This window comes from Dendrobates tinctorius, unplaced genomic scaffold (assembly GCF_039654945.1).
Source record: "Dendrobates tinctorius isolate UK_male_01 unplaced genomic scaffold, ASM3965494v1 ptg000014l, whole genome shotgun sequence".
Classification (NCBI taxonomy): Eukaryota; Metazoa; Chordata; class Amphibia; order Anura; family Dendrobatidae; genus Dendrobates; species Dendrobates tinctorius.
Window position 1 is genome coordinate 16,023,757 of NW_027361682.1, and position 15,528 is coordinate 16,039,284.

Below are 15,528 nucleotides of genomic sequence, written 5' to 3' on the forward strand. Positions count from 1 at the left end.
CTCCTAAGACACGAGTCTGTGGAACACCCCCAGGGTGCCCTGTCGTGGCGGCAGGATCTGGTTTCTATGTCTGCACGGGACGGATTTGAACATTGTGGGGCAGATAATGGGAAAGGGCTGGAGTAGTTGCCTTTTTCTGTAATTTTCTCGTTTGTGAGGTCGGCCAGCGAGCTTACACTTCAGTTATCTTATCACAGTGGTCTCCAACCAGTGGATTGCTGGGAGGTGGTTTCACTGTTGAACGCGATTTTTGACTGGCTTAGGAGCCCCCAAATCTAATCCTTGTGATTGTCAAAATTTTGGACCGCTCTAATTGCAGTCAGTGAAGGGAGACTTTCGTGTCCTATCTAGAAGCTGCAAATGTGCGGCGATTTAGGCCTTCTCACAATGAATCTTGCTTAGTCAGTCTCTACTCTAGTCACATCCAGGGCTGCATTCACAATGGCCCTTTATTTTCCTGTTGTGGTACCATTGACACAGTTCTGAGCTGTCCACTCAACTTGTCTTACAGAATCCAGGATACTTCCAGGACCCTTGCTGCAGCTTTTGATGTGACTGGAGTGTGAGATAATTAAAGTTTAAAAAAAAAAAAAAAAATTGCAAAGGGTGAATCCCTAACTTAAAGTCTTGGGATGCAAAGCAATCAGTGATGTTAAAAATGGGAAGTATTAAAACATTTTGTAAATTAGAAAATTGCAGATGTTTTTTTTTCTCCAGAAGTCCATAGACAACCTTATCTCCTCATCGTGAATCGCTCCCTGGGGTCTGATTTTTGGGTCATATTCTCATCATAGACCATAAAAGGCCGGATATTTATAGCGGATTCTCGGCTCCATCATTTTGCCGTCTGCCATAGTTGCGCTGCCTCCATTAATATCCCAGGTCTGTGTCATTGGTCTAATCCCAATGATCGTCTTTGTTCCAGGCGTGATTCCAGCTCTGAAGTACATAGTAAATCTTCCATAGCTCAGTACTGGCAGACGGGTTGAAGTATCAATCCAGTATTCCCAATCTGGTGGTGGGCTTCGGTGGGCGAGAGCCATGTGGTATGTGAGTGTGTCGTTGGCGCGGGGCCAGGGTACGACACATTCCAGCATTCCTCGCTGATATACGGCTTCCCTTCACTCGCTCTGCACATTCCTGATTCAATATGTGTTTATTTCCCTTACTGCAGAAACCATTCATCACTGTGGATCGGGTACGTTCCGATGATTGATTCCCATTTAAAGGACCAGTCCCCTCCCAACGTATAGCGTCCTATAACGGCCAGCCACGTGTAAACATGCTCCATAAAGTATCGCCATCTGCATCAAGATCCACAAATATACAAACACTTTAATGGGATAGTTTAGGATTTTCCTTAAAAAAAAAAACAAAAAAAAAAACCCCAGGATATCGGCTGGGGTGGTCTCGTAACCGATAGGGTGTGATGTCATTGCTGGAGCAGGACAGGCAGGAACCACCGGAGTGGTGGGTGATCAAATGAAGTCATGCTTATTTTAACACACAAATATATATTATATATATTAATTACAAATTGGACAACCTCTTTAATTGCCACCTGGGTGTAGATATTGACGTGGCTGTTGATCTGCATCTATATACGTTTCCTGTTACTTCACATATTAGAGCTGATGTCATATCTTATTTTCACATTTGTGATATGCATTACAGATTCCTCTATTTGGTGTTACTATTCTGGTAGGTTTCCTTTAAATGTAGTGGGTTTTTTTTTTGTCGTTTACTTCCTTTCCTCTGATCCCAAATGTCTGCCTCTGAGACCCCCACAGGTAAACTTCCTTTTGTGAAGCACAGACATCCTGAATAGTGACTTCAAATAATGCCTCCTGTCCTTTAAGAATCGGTGTGATCAGCGGTGGTGTTCCCTGCGGGGCTAGGGCAACATGTAGTGACCGCAGCACCGCAACTACTCCAGAGCAAGGGCAACACGTGCAGCCGCTCAGTCACTGGGATCTCTGCTGTCCACAAACGGGAACAGTCTTGTATCAGATCTCCCAGCGGATGGGTATAAATGGCCGTACAGGCCTCATTACTGGTCCTGTCAGGTCCTGGCCTCCTTTAAACGGGCAGTTTCGGACTTTCATCTTCAATGATCAGACTCGGTCCCTTGATTGGTTATTGACATTTTTCCAAAAAGAGTTCCCCTCTCTCTGTATTTCACAGCACTCTGTTTTGTGCCAAAACCAACAAGTCTTGCAATATAGGGTGTTCGGGGGGCCGGTATGTTAAACAGCAGGGCTGACAGTCTTCAGAGGGCTTCCTGAATATAATCTCTGCAGCTCAATGCTTCTGTGCTGGAATGTCAGGAAACACAAAGACTGCGGGGCGGCGGGTGCAGAAGATGTGGAGCCCACTCGGCGGCGGGTGCAGAAGATGTGGAGCCCACTCGGCGGCTGCTACCACCCCTAAAGGGGGTCAGTAGAATGAACATTTAAAGCCACATTTGTGTGAAAAGTTGTCAAACCCAAATCTGTGCCTGACAAGTTGACGGTTCTTACTTGGTGCTGTGTGTATGTCGCCTTATGGCGGTAAGGAGCCATGTAATCCTCCTCCTGCTGCAATCATGGGGGCCAAACCTACTTTGGTGGGATCTCAATCCAGTGTCACATGCATGGACAGTACAATATTAAAGCTTGACCATTGAAGTATAATGTAGTTTTTTAACTTTTCATTAGACTTCTTTCCAGTTTTTCAAGACTTCTGCTTGCAGTAAGTGAATGGGATCTGTCTCCCTTACATTCCTGCCGGTTAGCTGGTAGAGGACTGTACAGACTAGGGATAATTCAGTTCTGATTTAAATTTTGCATTCAGTGACAGCAAGTGGAGACCTAGAAATGGTATTGATTGGTAAAGAGGATCCCTTTAAGCATCTGCTGTGGATCTTTATAGGCTTGGTGTCCTGCTGCGTCTCGTGATCCTCTCCATCCCCCTCCCCACATTTCAGAGACTATAATTAGTCACTGCGCACCTGGCCGTGCCCCCCACCCTCTGTTCTGTCCCCTCTTCCGTCTCTTCCGCACGTGCGCCCATATACAATGGCCCTTCCTGCACACCTGGCCATACATCCTCCCCCATTGTCAGATGGCCCATGATGGGGCAGCAGGCTCTGCTACATCGGGCTCTGCTACATCGTAGACGTACACATGTTTTCACTTTTGGTGACACGTGGTTTATAGAGCAGGAATTCCTCTGTAATTATCCCCTCCTGATGCCCGGGCTCCTGAAGAGGACTCATTACTCGAGGCACTAACGAGGGACAAATTAAATCTGCTGTAAAACAGCGCCATTCCACGTTCCTGGAAATTATGGCAAGGCGGCCGGCCACTGCGGGGGGAAGCCACTCTGCTATAAATCCCTGCAGACAGTGCATGCATTAAAAAGAAAATGGAGACCTGAGCTAAGAAACAATAGTTGGGTTCTGTGGTTGTCATGGCGTGAGTGTAAAATCCATCCTTCTGCTCCGTTATAAACAATGGATTTCTAATATTGCACTTATTGCAGTTGTGTGAACAAGGCCTTACGGGAGATTGAGGATTAGGGCCTGTGATGGGTAGGCATCACCGTGGTAACTGAGTCATTTCTGGTCGCTGGTAGTTATCGACATGGTAATTAAAACCGTTACTGGTCACTGATCGTTATCACCATGGCAACTGCCTCGTCACTTACAGCCATCACCGTGGTAACTGAGTCTTTGGTCACTGGTAGTTATCACCATGGAAACTGAGGCCTAGCTGGTGGCTTGTAGTTATCAGCCTGGTAGCTATGCAGCCATAAGTAGCTGGTTGGTCACTGAGATTTTGCTGCGTAATGTTAGTTATCTCCATGGTAACTGAGCCATTACTAGTTGCTGGTAGCTATATCCATGGTAACGAAGTGGTGGCTAGTTATCACCGTGGTAAATGAGCCTTTTCTGGTTATTGTTGCCATGGTATGGTACATGAGGTGTTATTGATGGAAGGTAATTATCACCATGGTGGCAGAGCCGTATATTGTGATGTGTAGTTATCATGGTAATTGAGTCTGAAGTTGTCACTGGTTATTGAGCAGGCCTAGTTAGTACCGTAGTAACCAGTATTATACTGGCATAGAGTGGTGCCCTGCTATCTTAGGCCTTGCCGGATGCCCACGCACAGTTACCCCTCTAATGGAGCCATAAATGCCCATTTCAGATGATTACGACCCCTGTACCACATTCACCGAGCCGTTGCCCCCTGTGCAGAATTTTATTTGGCCATTGATCGCGTGACTGGGCACCATACAGCCGTTCCTCATGGCTTCAGCTGTGTTACATCCCGGCTGTCACCCGGTACGAGCCGCCCGTTCCCACACATCGCTGGGCCTGTCGTGATGGAGAAGGAATTCTCAGAGTAAACAGACGTAGGAATCACAGCAAGTTTTCCCAGCAGAGCTGCGGGGTCGTTTCATTCGAGGCTGAATACACCCCATCATTCCTTTATTGGGGTGGGAGGGGGGCACTGACATAATGTTATAGGATTTTTACAGAATCAAGCATGACTATTTGTGGTTTTACTTGGTATAAAATGGCACTAAATGTGCTATCCCGAACCTGTGGTCACTTGGTCTCCTCTCCTAGAATGCACCAGGGGGAGAGGCCTGTTTTTTTTTTTTTTTTTTATTGTGGGTGACCTTTCCCTTTAAGTTTCCCTTTAAGTGACTGTGCTGGTCTTGTGAAAGAACGCTAAGGGAGAAGTGGGAGCTTCACATGCCGTGGAGGAGGCCGAAGGATTTATCAGCTCCCCCCCCCCCCCCAATGTACAGTAACAAAGGAGGTGTGAGTAGTTGAAGCAAGCTCTTTTGTTTTTTCATGAAAACTCTTCTCATTACTAAACCAAGTGCACGTTTTCTTAAAAAAAGAAAAAAAAAATCCTACCCAGACTCTTGCCTCCACTCCCTGCAATGAAGGAGCTTACAGTGTCAGTGGGCCACCCACATTGCAATGAGGAGGAGCTTACACTCAGTGGGCCACCCACACTGCCATGGGGAGGAGCTTAGTGTCAGTGGGCCACCACACTGCCATGGGGAGGAGCTTAGTGTCAGTGGGCCACCACACTGCCATGGGGAGGAGCTTAGTGTCAGTGGGCCACCCACACTGCCATGGGGAGGAGCTTAGTGTCAGTGGGCCACCCACACTGCCATGAGGAGGAGCTTAGTGTCAGTGGGCCACCCACACTGTAATGGGGAGGAGCTTGGTGTCAGTGGGTCACCCACACTGCATTGAGGAGGAGCTTACAATTTCATTGGGCTACCACACAGCAATGAGGAGGAGCTTAGTGTCAGTGGGCCACCCACACTGCAATGAGGAGGAGCTTACAGATGATTAGAGTCTAGCCATGAATAACAGGTCTGCTTAGGAGCTGTATACACTAAAGTGTGTGGGATCAGACTGCACAAGGTTAGTGAAACTTTGTACTCTGCAACCATAGAGTCACACAAGTTTGCAGTGGAGCTGCATACGCTAAACAGTCACATCTTTAATCAAGACTATTTTGTAAAGTTCCTTCTCCCCTTTCTAGATGAGGGCATTTAGACAAAGCAGAATACCCACATCCTCAAAAGTGTAAAATAATTGCCCCACCCTCATTCCCCTTCCTGTTTCTTAGGGCTGTGGGAATCACCTGACTCCTGACAGCTTTGCTGAATGGCTGAGAACATGCATAGAGAGGAGGGGCAAATCTGTTTTCTGCCACCTGGTGGACACTTTGGGTATTACCTGAACGTAATGGTTCCTCCAATGCAGTAGAATATTTTTTCCCTGGTTTGAAATCTTAAATACACTTGAACAGAGTTAATGGCGTGTTGTCAATGCCGCACACGCGGGTATTAGTCATTTACTATAAGTGAGTTTTTAATTATGGTTATTTTCTGTCTCCGTCTAGACTTACTCCGGGTTATTCTGTGTGGTGATCAACCCCTACAAGAACCTCCCTATCTATTCAGAAAATATCATTGAGATGTACCGGGGGAAGAAGCGCCACGAGATGCCGCCGCACATCTACGCCATATCAGAGTCTGCCTATCGCTGCATGCTACAAGGTTAGTCGAAGGATCGAAAGTACCTAAGATGTAGAAAGAGATTAAGAAACAGCGCCACTCCTGTCTAAAGGTTGTTAGTGGTATTGCAGATCTGCTCCATTGACGTGAACATAACTGAACTGCAATACCAGACACAACCCATGAACAAGGTTGGTGCTGCTTTCAGTCAAAAGCAGCCATGTTTTTAGAGTCATCCTTCCTATTGCTTTAAAAGGATGTTTAACTAGCCGTAGCCCTTTAAATGTGGATGCGCGGTCTAAAATCTGCTATTCAAAGCAAAGGTATAGTGTTTTACCTTCCCTTATACCCTAGTTCATGCATTGCTGCCCTCCAGTTAGCTCTCAGGTTGCATACCGTGAAGCTTTCTGCACAACTCTGTTGGAGAACATGATCAATGCGTCTTGTTAGGCTATCGTTTTATCTCAGCGGCTTTAGATATTTATCTATTAATCTGTTTCCCGTCCAGGCCGACATACATAACTTTCCAACGTCTGTTTACCGTCACGGAGGAATATATTGGCGCTCGCACACCACATGTGTATACATTTGTGGGATTTTAATGTATATCGTTCTGTATAAACAGCGAGCGTCTGTGAGTGTAGTTGGCGTCACGTCATCTTGTCATATGTTACATGTCAAGAGAAGGAAAAGCGATCGGTAGCATTTTTACTAGGCTCGATCTGTCTAACTGCAGCACAGAGTATTTGAGCACCATTTTAGTCTGCTGGTGAAGCGATACGTTAAAGGCCCTTTTCATGGAGCGGTGAGTAGGTGATCAAGCTCATAGGATCGTGGGCATCATTGCCCGTGTTAACATGTCAGTGATCAGGAAAAAAATAATCAGTGATCGACAGCCCATCCCCCTCTTGTGCTGCTGTGAATATGGAAAAGTTCTGGGACTTAATGATTGCTGCTTGTGAATGGACGTATATTTGGCACCAGTTGTTGTGCTACATCATCAGTTGCCTCTCATTACTGCAGTGAAGATATTTTACATCATAAAATGTTTCTTAAAGGGGTTGTACCCTAAACAACATTTCACCTCCCCACAGCGGGCCTGACTGCTGAGACCCCCACTGGTTGCAAGAACCGGGGTTCCCAAAGTCCACTATATGATTTGGAGCTACTAGTGAGCATTACTGATCACCATTCCTGTAGCCTGTTAAAGGAGCAGAGGTTGCACATGCTCAGTACTGTTACTCATGCTGTGGTACGTAAGCCTCCCTCCCCCCTCCCAATCCCTCAGGATCGATGGGGGGCTAAACAGCAAGACCCCCAGCGTTAATCTGACTTGTGGATATGTGATAATTGTTTGAGACAACCCCCTGAAACGCACACTCCCAAGCTAAATAGATGTTATATCTGAGAGGAGCGGAACAAGCTAAACGTACAAATGTTATATCTAGAGGCGGAGCAAGGCAAATATCGGTACAGAAGGGGCGGAGCAAGCTACAGTGGGTATGGAAAGTATTCTGACCCCTTTAAATTTTTCACTCGGTTTCATTGCAGCCATTTGGTAAATTCAAAAAAGTTGTGAAAAATGTATAGGTCTAAATACTTTCCGCACCCACGGTAAGTACATGTAATGTTATCTATGGAAGGGCGGAGCATTCCAAACACGCAATGTTGTGTCTGCAGCATGGGCGGAGTTAGCTAAACTGACACAATGTTATGTCCAGTGCATGGGCAGAGCTAGCGAAGCACATACAATGCTGTTGAAAGAAAAAATGATCCACTGGCGCTATACTCAATATGTGAAGTATTGGCTTTCAGCAGCCTAAATAGGAAGACAATAACCACCTATTGTCACAAAATGATAATGGTCAAAATACTACAAAAATTCCAATGGCACTTGAAAGGCAATAAGATATTGAAATTATCGCATAGAAACACACAAAAGCTCTAAAGCTTGTTTAAAGTGCGTCGCACAATAGGCTTACAGTTAGTGCTTTTGTATGTTTCTATGCTATAGCAAGATATTGAAATTGGCTTTCATGCGCCTTTGGACTTTTTGTAGTATTTTGTTACTAAGATCCAGCCTTCAAACTTGCCACAATAAAACAACGGCATCATACCCATAAGTTATAATAAAATGAAGACGTTTATTCAACCATACAAGATATTTGGACACCATTCATGGGACAAACAGGTGCAGGAGGATAACGGGGAAGGAGACGGACGACGGCTGTTTCGCATCAGGAGACGCTTCTACGGGTCCAGTTGTGTCCAAATACCTTCTATGGTTGAATAAAGGACTTCATTTTATTATAGCTTATCGGTGAGGGCTGCATTTTTCTATTTTTACATACAATGCTGTGTCCAGTGCATGGGCAAAGCTCGCTAATCACGTACAATGCTGTGTCCAGGGCAGGGGCGGAGCTAGCTAAGCACATACAATGCTGTGTCCAGGGCAGGGGCAGAGCTAGCTAGCTAAGCACATGCAATGCGGTGTCCAGGGAAGGGGCGGAGCTAGCTAAGCACATTTAATGCTGTGTCCAGGGCAGGGGCGAAGCTAGCTAACCACATACAATGCTGTGTCCAGGGAAGGGGCGAAGCTACCTAACCACATACAATGCTGTGTCCAGGGAAGGGGCGAAGCTAGCTAACCACATACAATGCTGTGTCCAGGGCAGGGGCGAAGCTTGCTAAGCACATACAATGCTGTGTCAAGGGCAGGGGCAGAGCTAGCTAAGCACATACAATGCTGTGTCAAGGGCAGAGCTAGCTAAGCACATACAATGCTGTGTCCAGGGCAGGGGCAGAGCTAGCTAAGCACATTTAATGCTGTGTCCAGGGCAGGGGCGAAGCTAGCTAACCACATACAATGCTGTGTCAAGGGCAGGGGCAAAGCTAGCTAAGCACATACAATGCTGTGTCCAGGGAAGGGGCGGAGCTAGCTAAGCACATTTAATGCTGTGTCCAGGGCAGGGGCAAAGCTAGCTAACCACCTACAATGCTGTGTCCAGGGCAGGGGCGGAGCTAGCTAAGCATGTACAATGTTATGTCCAGGGGCAGACAGTGTTTTGTCCATGGCAGGGGCGAAGCACTGCACCACAGTCCCTCCTTGGTGTGTTTTCTCATGCTCCACCTCTCTTAGTGTTATGTGAATTGCAGGGTCTGTATTTGTTTTACCCATCTCTTTAAATTACACAACACAGTCCTCCGGAACCAAGAGCAGGGACAGGATCCAAAGATCTTATGGTGGCAATGTCTGAGCCGGCAGGTCCTTAATGGTCTTTCCAGGGCCATAACTTTCCCCATCTGCCTCTAATAGAGGCTTCTTCCCTCAGTGGGAGCGTGACTGTAGAATTGCCACCTCTGGTGCCAGGCCAGTGCCCCAGGTGACAGTGAGTAAATTGCCCGTTTCCGTATAACAAGATTAGTCCAGCCGACCCTTGGCACGACTCCAGCATCGCTTCATCATGAAGCCAACAGCTTTTGCCGCTGACTGTTTCCTCCCTCATAAACCCTGCAGTAACCGCAGCAGACTGTGATCCGGGCACTCTTGAGGTCACGGGGCCAGACCCTGAGCTGTACCTCCCTCCATTTCCTTCCAGACTCCCCCAGTGTTTGTAATGTCTGGCAAGTCTTGGGAGTCATTGTCTTGAGAATGTGGACACGGTTAACCCCTCGACTGACATGAAATTCTGGTTTGGGAAAAAACTTTTTCCCCTTAGCATCAAATAATAAAGTACTAGCACAATCACCACATACATTATAAAAAAATAAATAGTGGTCGCTCTCGTCCCAAAAGCGCCATTTAGTGGAGAATGCATATGTTTCTTCTCTGGGAACCCTACTGATCAGCTGGGAACCAAGTAATGTGTGTTCATTTTTCCTGTGGGGGAGCTGCAAGAAAATTAGAGTATTACATGCTAATTATTGAAAGCAGCTGATTGAAAGGACTTAATGAGTCCTTCGGAGGTCCCAAATTAGGCTAACAAGGTTGTCACTGTCTTTTTAAAGGGTTAGTGCTGCCAAATATATTTGAGAATATTAAACAGTGGGTTTGCGCCGCCGCCGATTTCCGGTGGTGGGACTCAGTGGTCTCAAAGAGGAGATGCATATCATTTGTGTGCAATTACACTGAAACGTTCTGCAGCCCAGAATTCTCATCCACCTATGCTGGCTGTCGTAGCATCTGTCACAATGCTGGTAATAAAGACGCTTGACATTCAGGATTTCCTTCCGGCAGCCATTCTTCTCCACAGCATTCCAAGGCTTGGCACATGGATGACTCTGCTCGGGCATCCTGTCCTGGTGTCTGCATGCTCTGGCCAATTGCCAGCTGGTCGACCCAAGCTGGTGCTTTCCCCTGTAACAATGCTCGCTGTGTGCTTGGACTGGCAGGACATGGTGTAGCTGGCAACAGTGCCCAGTGATGAGTGCCTTGTTATGAATATGAGCGTATGGGCCGGGGGGGGGCACGCTGTTCGTGGCGTATGGGCCGGGGGGGGCACGCTGTTTGCGGCGTATGAGCCGGGGGGGGCACGCTGTCTGCAGAGTATGGGCTGGGGGGGCACGCTGTTCGCGACACCCATGTGCTTGTAACAGATTCATCTGGTGCCACACAATCATGAGTTTCATGGTAACCCTATTAGGGGAATAACTTACTATAGCTAAAATTAAATGTTTTATATATATATATATTAAACTGCCTAAGTGTTATTAAAAGGGTAGCTAGTAGTGATGAGTGAACGTGCTCGGACAACGTGATAGTATCTCGGGTGTGCTCGGATAATATGTTCAAATCCCTGCAGCTGCATGCTTTGCAGCTGTTAGAGAACCGCAACACATGAGGGGATTGCCTGTTAGGGAATCCCTGCATGTGTTGTGGCTGTTTTGACAGTTGCAAAACAAGCAGCCACAGTGAGTAGAAAATATTATCCGAGCACACCCGAGATACTCGGATAACACCCCATCATGTTGGCCGAGCACGTTGACTCATCACTAGTAACTAGTTCTCCCATCTAGATCCAGGGGCAGTATTATAGTAGTTAGTCTTGTACTTATGGGTAGTATTATAGTAGTTATATTCTTGTACATAGGCAGCAGTATTATAGTAGTTATATTCTTGTACATAGGCAGCAGTATTATAGTAGTTATATTCTTGTACATAGGCAGCAGTATTATAGTAGTTATATTCTTGTACATAGGCAGCAGTATTATAGTAGTTATATTCTTGTACATAGGGGGCAGTATTATAGTAGTTATATTGTACATATAGGTAGTATTATAGTAGTTATATTCTTGTATATAAGGGGCAGTGTTATAGTAGCTATATTCTTGTACGTAAGGGGCAGTATAACAGTAGTTATATTCTTGCACATAGGGAGCAGTATTATAGTAGTTATATTCTTGTACATAGGCAGCAGTATTATAGTAGTTATATTCTTGTACATAGGGAGCAGGATTATAGTAGTTATATTCTTGTTCATGGGGCTGTATTATGGCAGTTATATTCTTGTACAGTGTTATTGTTATAGTCTTGTACATAGGAGCAGTATTTATTTTACACATTTATATAGCGCCATTAATTCCACAGCGCTTTACAGACATTATTGGCACTGTTCCCCTATGGGGCTCACATTCTAAATTCCCTGTTGGTATGTCTTTGGCATGTGGGAGGAAACCGGAGTACCTGTAGGAAACCCACGCAAATATGGGGAGACGTAGTAGTTATGTACATAGGACCAGTATTATAGTAATGATATTCTTGTACATAGAAGGCTGTATTATAGTAGAAATATTCTTGTAAATAGAATCCGTATTATATTAGTTATATTCTTGTACATAGCAGCAGTATTATAGTAGTTATATTCTTGTACATAGGGGCAGTATTATAGTAGTTATATTCTTTTACATAGATGGCAGTATTATAATAGTTATATTCTTGTACATAGGGGGCAGTATTTAGTATTTATATTGTTCATAGGGAGCAGTATTATAGTAGTTATATTCTTGTACATAGTGGCAGTATAGGGGCACTGGCTCGCTCTTATCTGCACCTCAAAAACATTTCCAGACTTCGACTCTTTCTTACTTTCGACTCTGTATAAACTTACTGGTTCTCTTCATTCTCGTCTGGACTATTGTAACTCTCTACTAATCAGTCTCCCGCTTACCAAACTCTCCCCTCTCCAATCTGTCCTGAATGCTGCAGCTAGGATCATATTCCTCACCAATCGTTATACCGATACCCTTACACTGGTTACCCATCCACTCCAGAATTCGGTATAAACTTATTACCCTCCCCCACAAAGCACTCCATGGCTCAGCACCACCTACATCTCCTCCCTCGTCTCAGCCTACCACCCTACCCGTGCCCTCCGTTCTGCTAATGACCTGAGGTTAACATCCTCAATAATCAGAACCTGCCACTCCCGTCTCAAACTTTTCACGTGCCGCACCAATTCTTTGAAATGCACTACCCAGGTTAATACGATTAATCCCCAATCCCCACAGTTTTAAGCGTGCCCTAAAAATGCATTTGTTCAGACTGGCCTATCGCCTCAACTCATTAACCTAAATATACCTGTGTGGATCATTCAAAATTTTTTTTACCATAACCAGGTTCCTCGCATCATGTTCTCACATGCTTTATGCATTTAATAGCCCTCTGTGTCTGTACTGTTACATATTTAGACTGTCAACTGGTTCATGCAGCATTACATGAACACCCTATTCTTACACTATGGCTGGTCTGAAAAATAAAAGTAATTACCATCCATCTTTCGGGTTTCACCTTTTCCTCATAGATTGTAAGCTTGCAAGCAGGGCCCTCATTCCTCTTGGTATCTGTTTTGATCTATGTGTTTATTGGTATGCTGTAATGTCTATTGTCTGTACAAGTTGCCTTTATAATGTAAAGTGCTGTGGAATATGTTGGCGCTATAGAAATAAAATTAATCTTATTTTGAGTAGTTATATTCTTGTACATAGAAGCTAGTATTATAGTAGTTATATTCTTGTACATAGAGGGCAGTATTATAGTAGTTATATTCTTATACATAGGGGGCAGTATTGTTCCCCGATGGGGCTCACAATCTAAATTCCCTATCGGTATGTCTTTGGAATGTGGGAGGAAACCGGAGTACCCGGAGGAAACCCACACAAACACGGGGAGACCTAGTAGTTATGTACATAGCAGCAGAATTATAGTACTTATATTCTTGTACATAGGGCTGTATTGTGGTAGTTATATTCTTGTACATTGACAGTGTTATAGTAGGTAGTAGGTAAGGCGGTGCCGGTGTCTATCTCCCAGGACACTGTTATATAAGGTGGATGCATGATCTTAATCCTCTTTTAAGGCCACCTCAAGACTGACTTTTGGTACTTAGTCTCAGTAATTCCTGCTTATGGCCTTGTCTCTTTCCAGTCTTCTGCCGAGAAAGAAGCTTACACCTACAGAGTGCTCTCCATGTGCAGATGTGCTGTGTCGTGGACAGCCTGCAAGTGTGATGGGTGACAATTCACACCATACTGTAAATGACCAATAGGTGGGGAAAATACAGTTAGGGCCATATATATTTGGACAGACAACATTTTTCTAATTTTGGTTGTAGACATTACCACAATGAATTTTAAACAAAACAATTCAGATGCAGTTGAAGTTCAGACTTTCAGCTTTCATTTGAGGGTATCCACATTAAAATTGGATGAAGGGTTTAGGAGTTTCAGCTCCTTAAACATGTGCCACCCTGTTTTTAAAGGGACCAAAAGTAATTGGACAGATTAAATAATTGTAAATAAAATGTTCATTTCTAGTACTTGGTTGAAAACACTTTGTTGGCAATGACTGCCTGAAGTCTTGAACTCATGGACATCACCAGACGCTGTGTTTCCTCCTTTTTGATGCTCTGCCAGGCCTTCACTGTGGTGGTTTTCAGTTGCTGTTTGTTTGTGGGCCTTTCTGTCTGAAGTTTAAGTCTTAAACAAGTGAAATGCATGCTCAACTGGGTTGAGATCAGGTGACTTACTTGGCCGTTCAAGAATATGCCACTTCTTTGCTTTAATAAACTCCTGGGTTGCTTTGGCTTTGTTTTGGGTCATTGTCCATCTGTAGTATGAAACGACGACCAATCGGTTTGGCTGCATTTGGCTGGATCTGAGCACACAGTATGGCTCTGAATACCTCAGAATTCATTCGGCTGCTTCTGTCCTGTGTCACATCATCAATAAACACTAGTGGCCCAGTGCCACTGGCAGCCATGCATGCCCAAGCCATCACACTGCCTCCGCTGTGTTCTACAGATGATGTGGTATGCTTTGGATCATGAGCTGTACCACGCCTTCTCCATACTTTTCTCTTTCCATCATTCTGGTAGAGGTTGATCTTCGTTTCATCTGTCCAAAGAATGTTCTTCCAGAACTGTGCTGGCTTTTTTAGATGTTTTTTAGCAAAGTCCAGTCTAGCCTTTTGATTCTTGATGCTTATGAGTGGCTTGCACTGTGCAGTGAACCCTCTGTATTTACTTTCATGCAGTCTTCACTTTATGGTAGATTTGGATATTGATACACCTACCTCCTGGAGAGTGTTGTTCACTTGGTTGGCTGTTGTGAAGGGGTTTCTCTTCACCATGGAGATTATTCTGCGATCATCCACCACTGTTGTCTTCCGTGGGCGCCCAGGTCTTTTTGCATTGATGAGTTCACCAGTGCTTTCTTTCGTTCTCAGGATGTACCAAACTGTAGATTTTGCCACTCCTAATGTAGCAATTTCTCGGATGTTTTTTTTTTTCTGTTTTTGCAGCTTAAGGATGGCTTGTTTCACCTGCATGGAGAGCTCCTTTGACCGCTTTTCCTTCACAGCAAAACCTTCTAAATGCAAGCACCACACCTCAATCAACTCCAGGCCTTTAATCTGCTTAATTGAGAATGACATAATGAAGGGATTGCCCACACCTGTCCATGAAATAGCCTTGGAGTCAATTGTCCAATTACTTTTGGTCCCTTTAAAAACAGGGTGGCACATGTTAAGGAGCTGAAACTCCAATTTTAATGTGGATACCCTCAAATGAAAGCTGAAAGTCTGAACTTCAACTGCATCTGAATTGTTTTGTTTAAAATTCATTGTGGTAATGTTTAGAACCAAAATTAGAAAAATGTTGTCTCTGTCCAAATATATATGGACCTAACTGTAATTTAGCTGAAGCTTGATGATGCTAACAGGGTGTCATTGAGCTACTGACTGTTTTTTACCCACTTACCTGGTTGCAAGTCCTTACAAGGTGGTCGTTCGGATAGCGTCCTAAAGAACTAGGCGTATATAAGTTTGAAGTTTGACTACTTTCTACAAATACAAATGAGACTAATAAGTGGAAACCATATTTAAAAATTTGCCACTGCGAGCCAAAAAGAGGCATCAGTCTAGGGCAGATTTGTCATTGGTGTTGGTCCATGTCATCAGGGTAAATGAAGCACTTAAAGGGAATCTGTCACCTATATTTA

At 44.7% G+C, this 15,528-nt stretch overlaps 1 protein-coding gene across 2 annotated transcripts in view; it reads left to right on the forward strand.

The window, feature by feature from the left end:
- The window catches only part of MYH10 (myosin heavy chain 10), an 84,279-nt gene that overhangs the window by 14,966 nt on the left and 53,785 nt on the right, over window positions 1–15,528 (forward strand). For both annotated transcript variants that reach the window (XM_073559680.1, XM_073559681.1), the window contains exon 3: window positions 5,919–6,075. In XM_073559680.1, coding sequence (XP_073415781.1) covers window positions 5,919–6,075 — 157 coding nt within the window. The remainder of the gene's footprint in view (window positions 1–5,918; window positions 6,076–15,528) is intronic.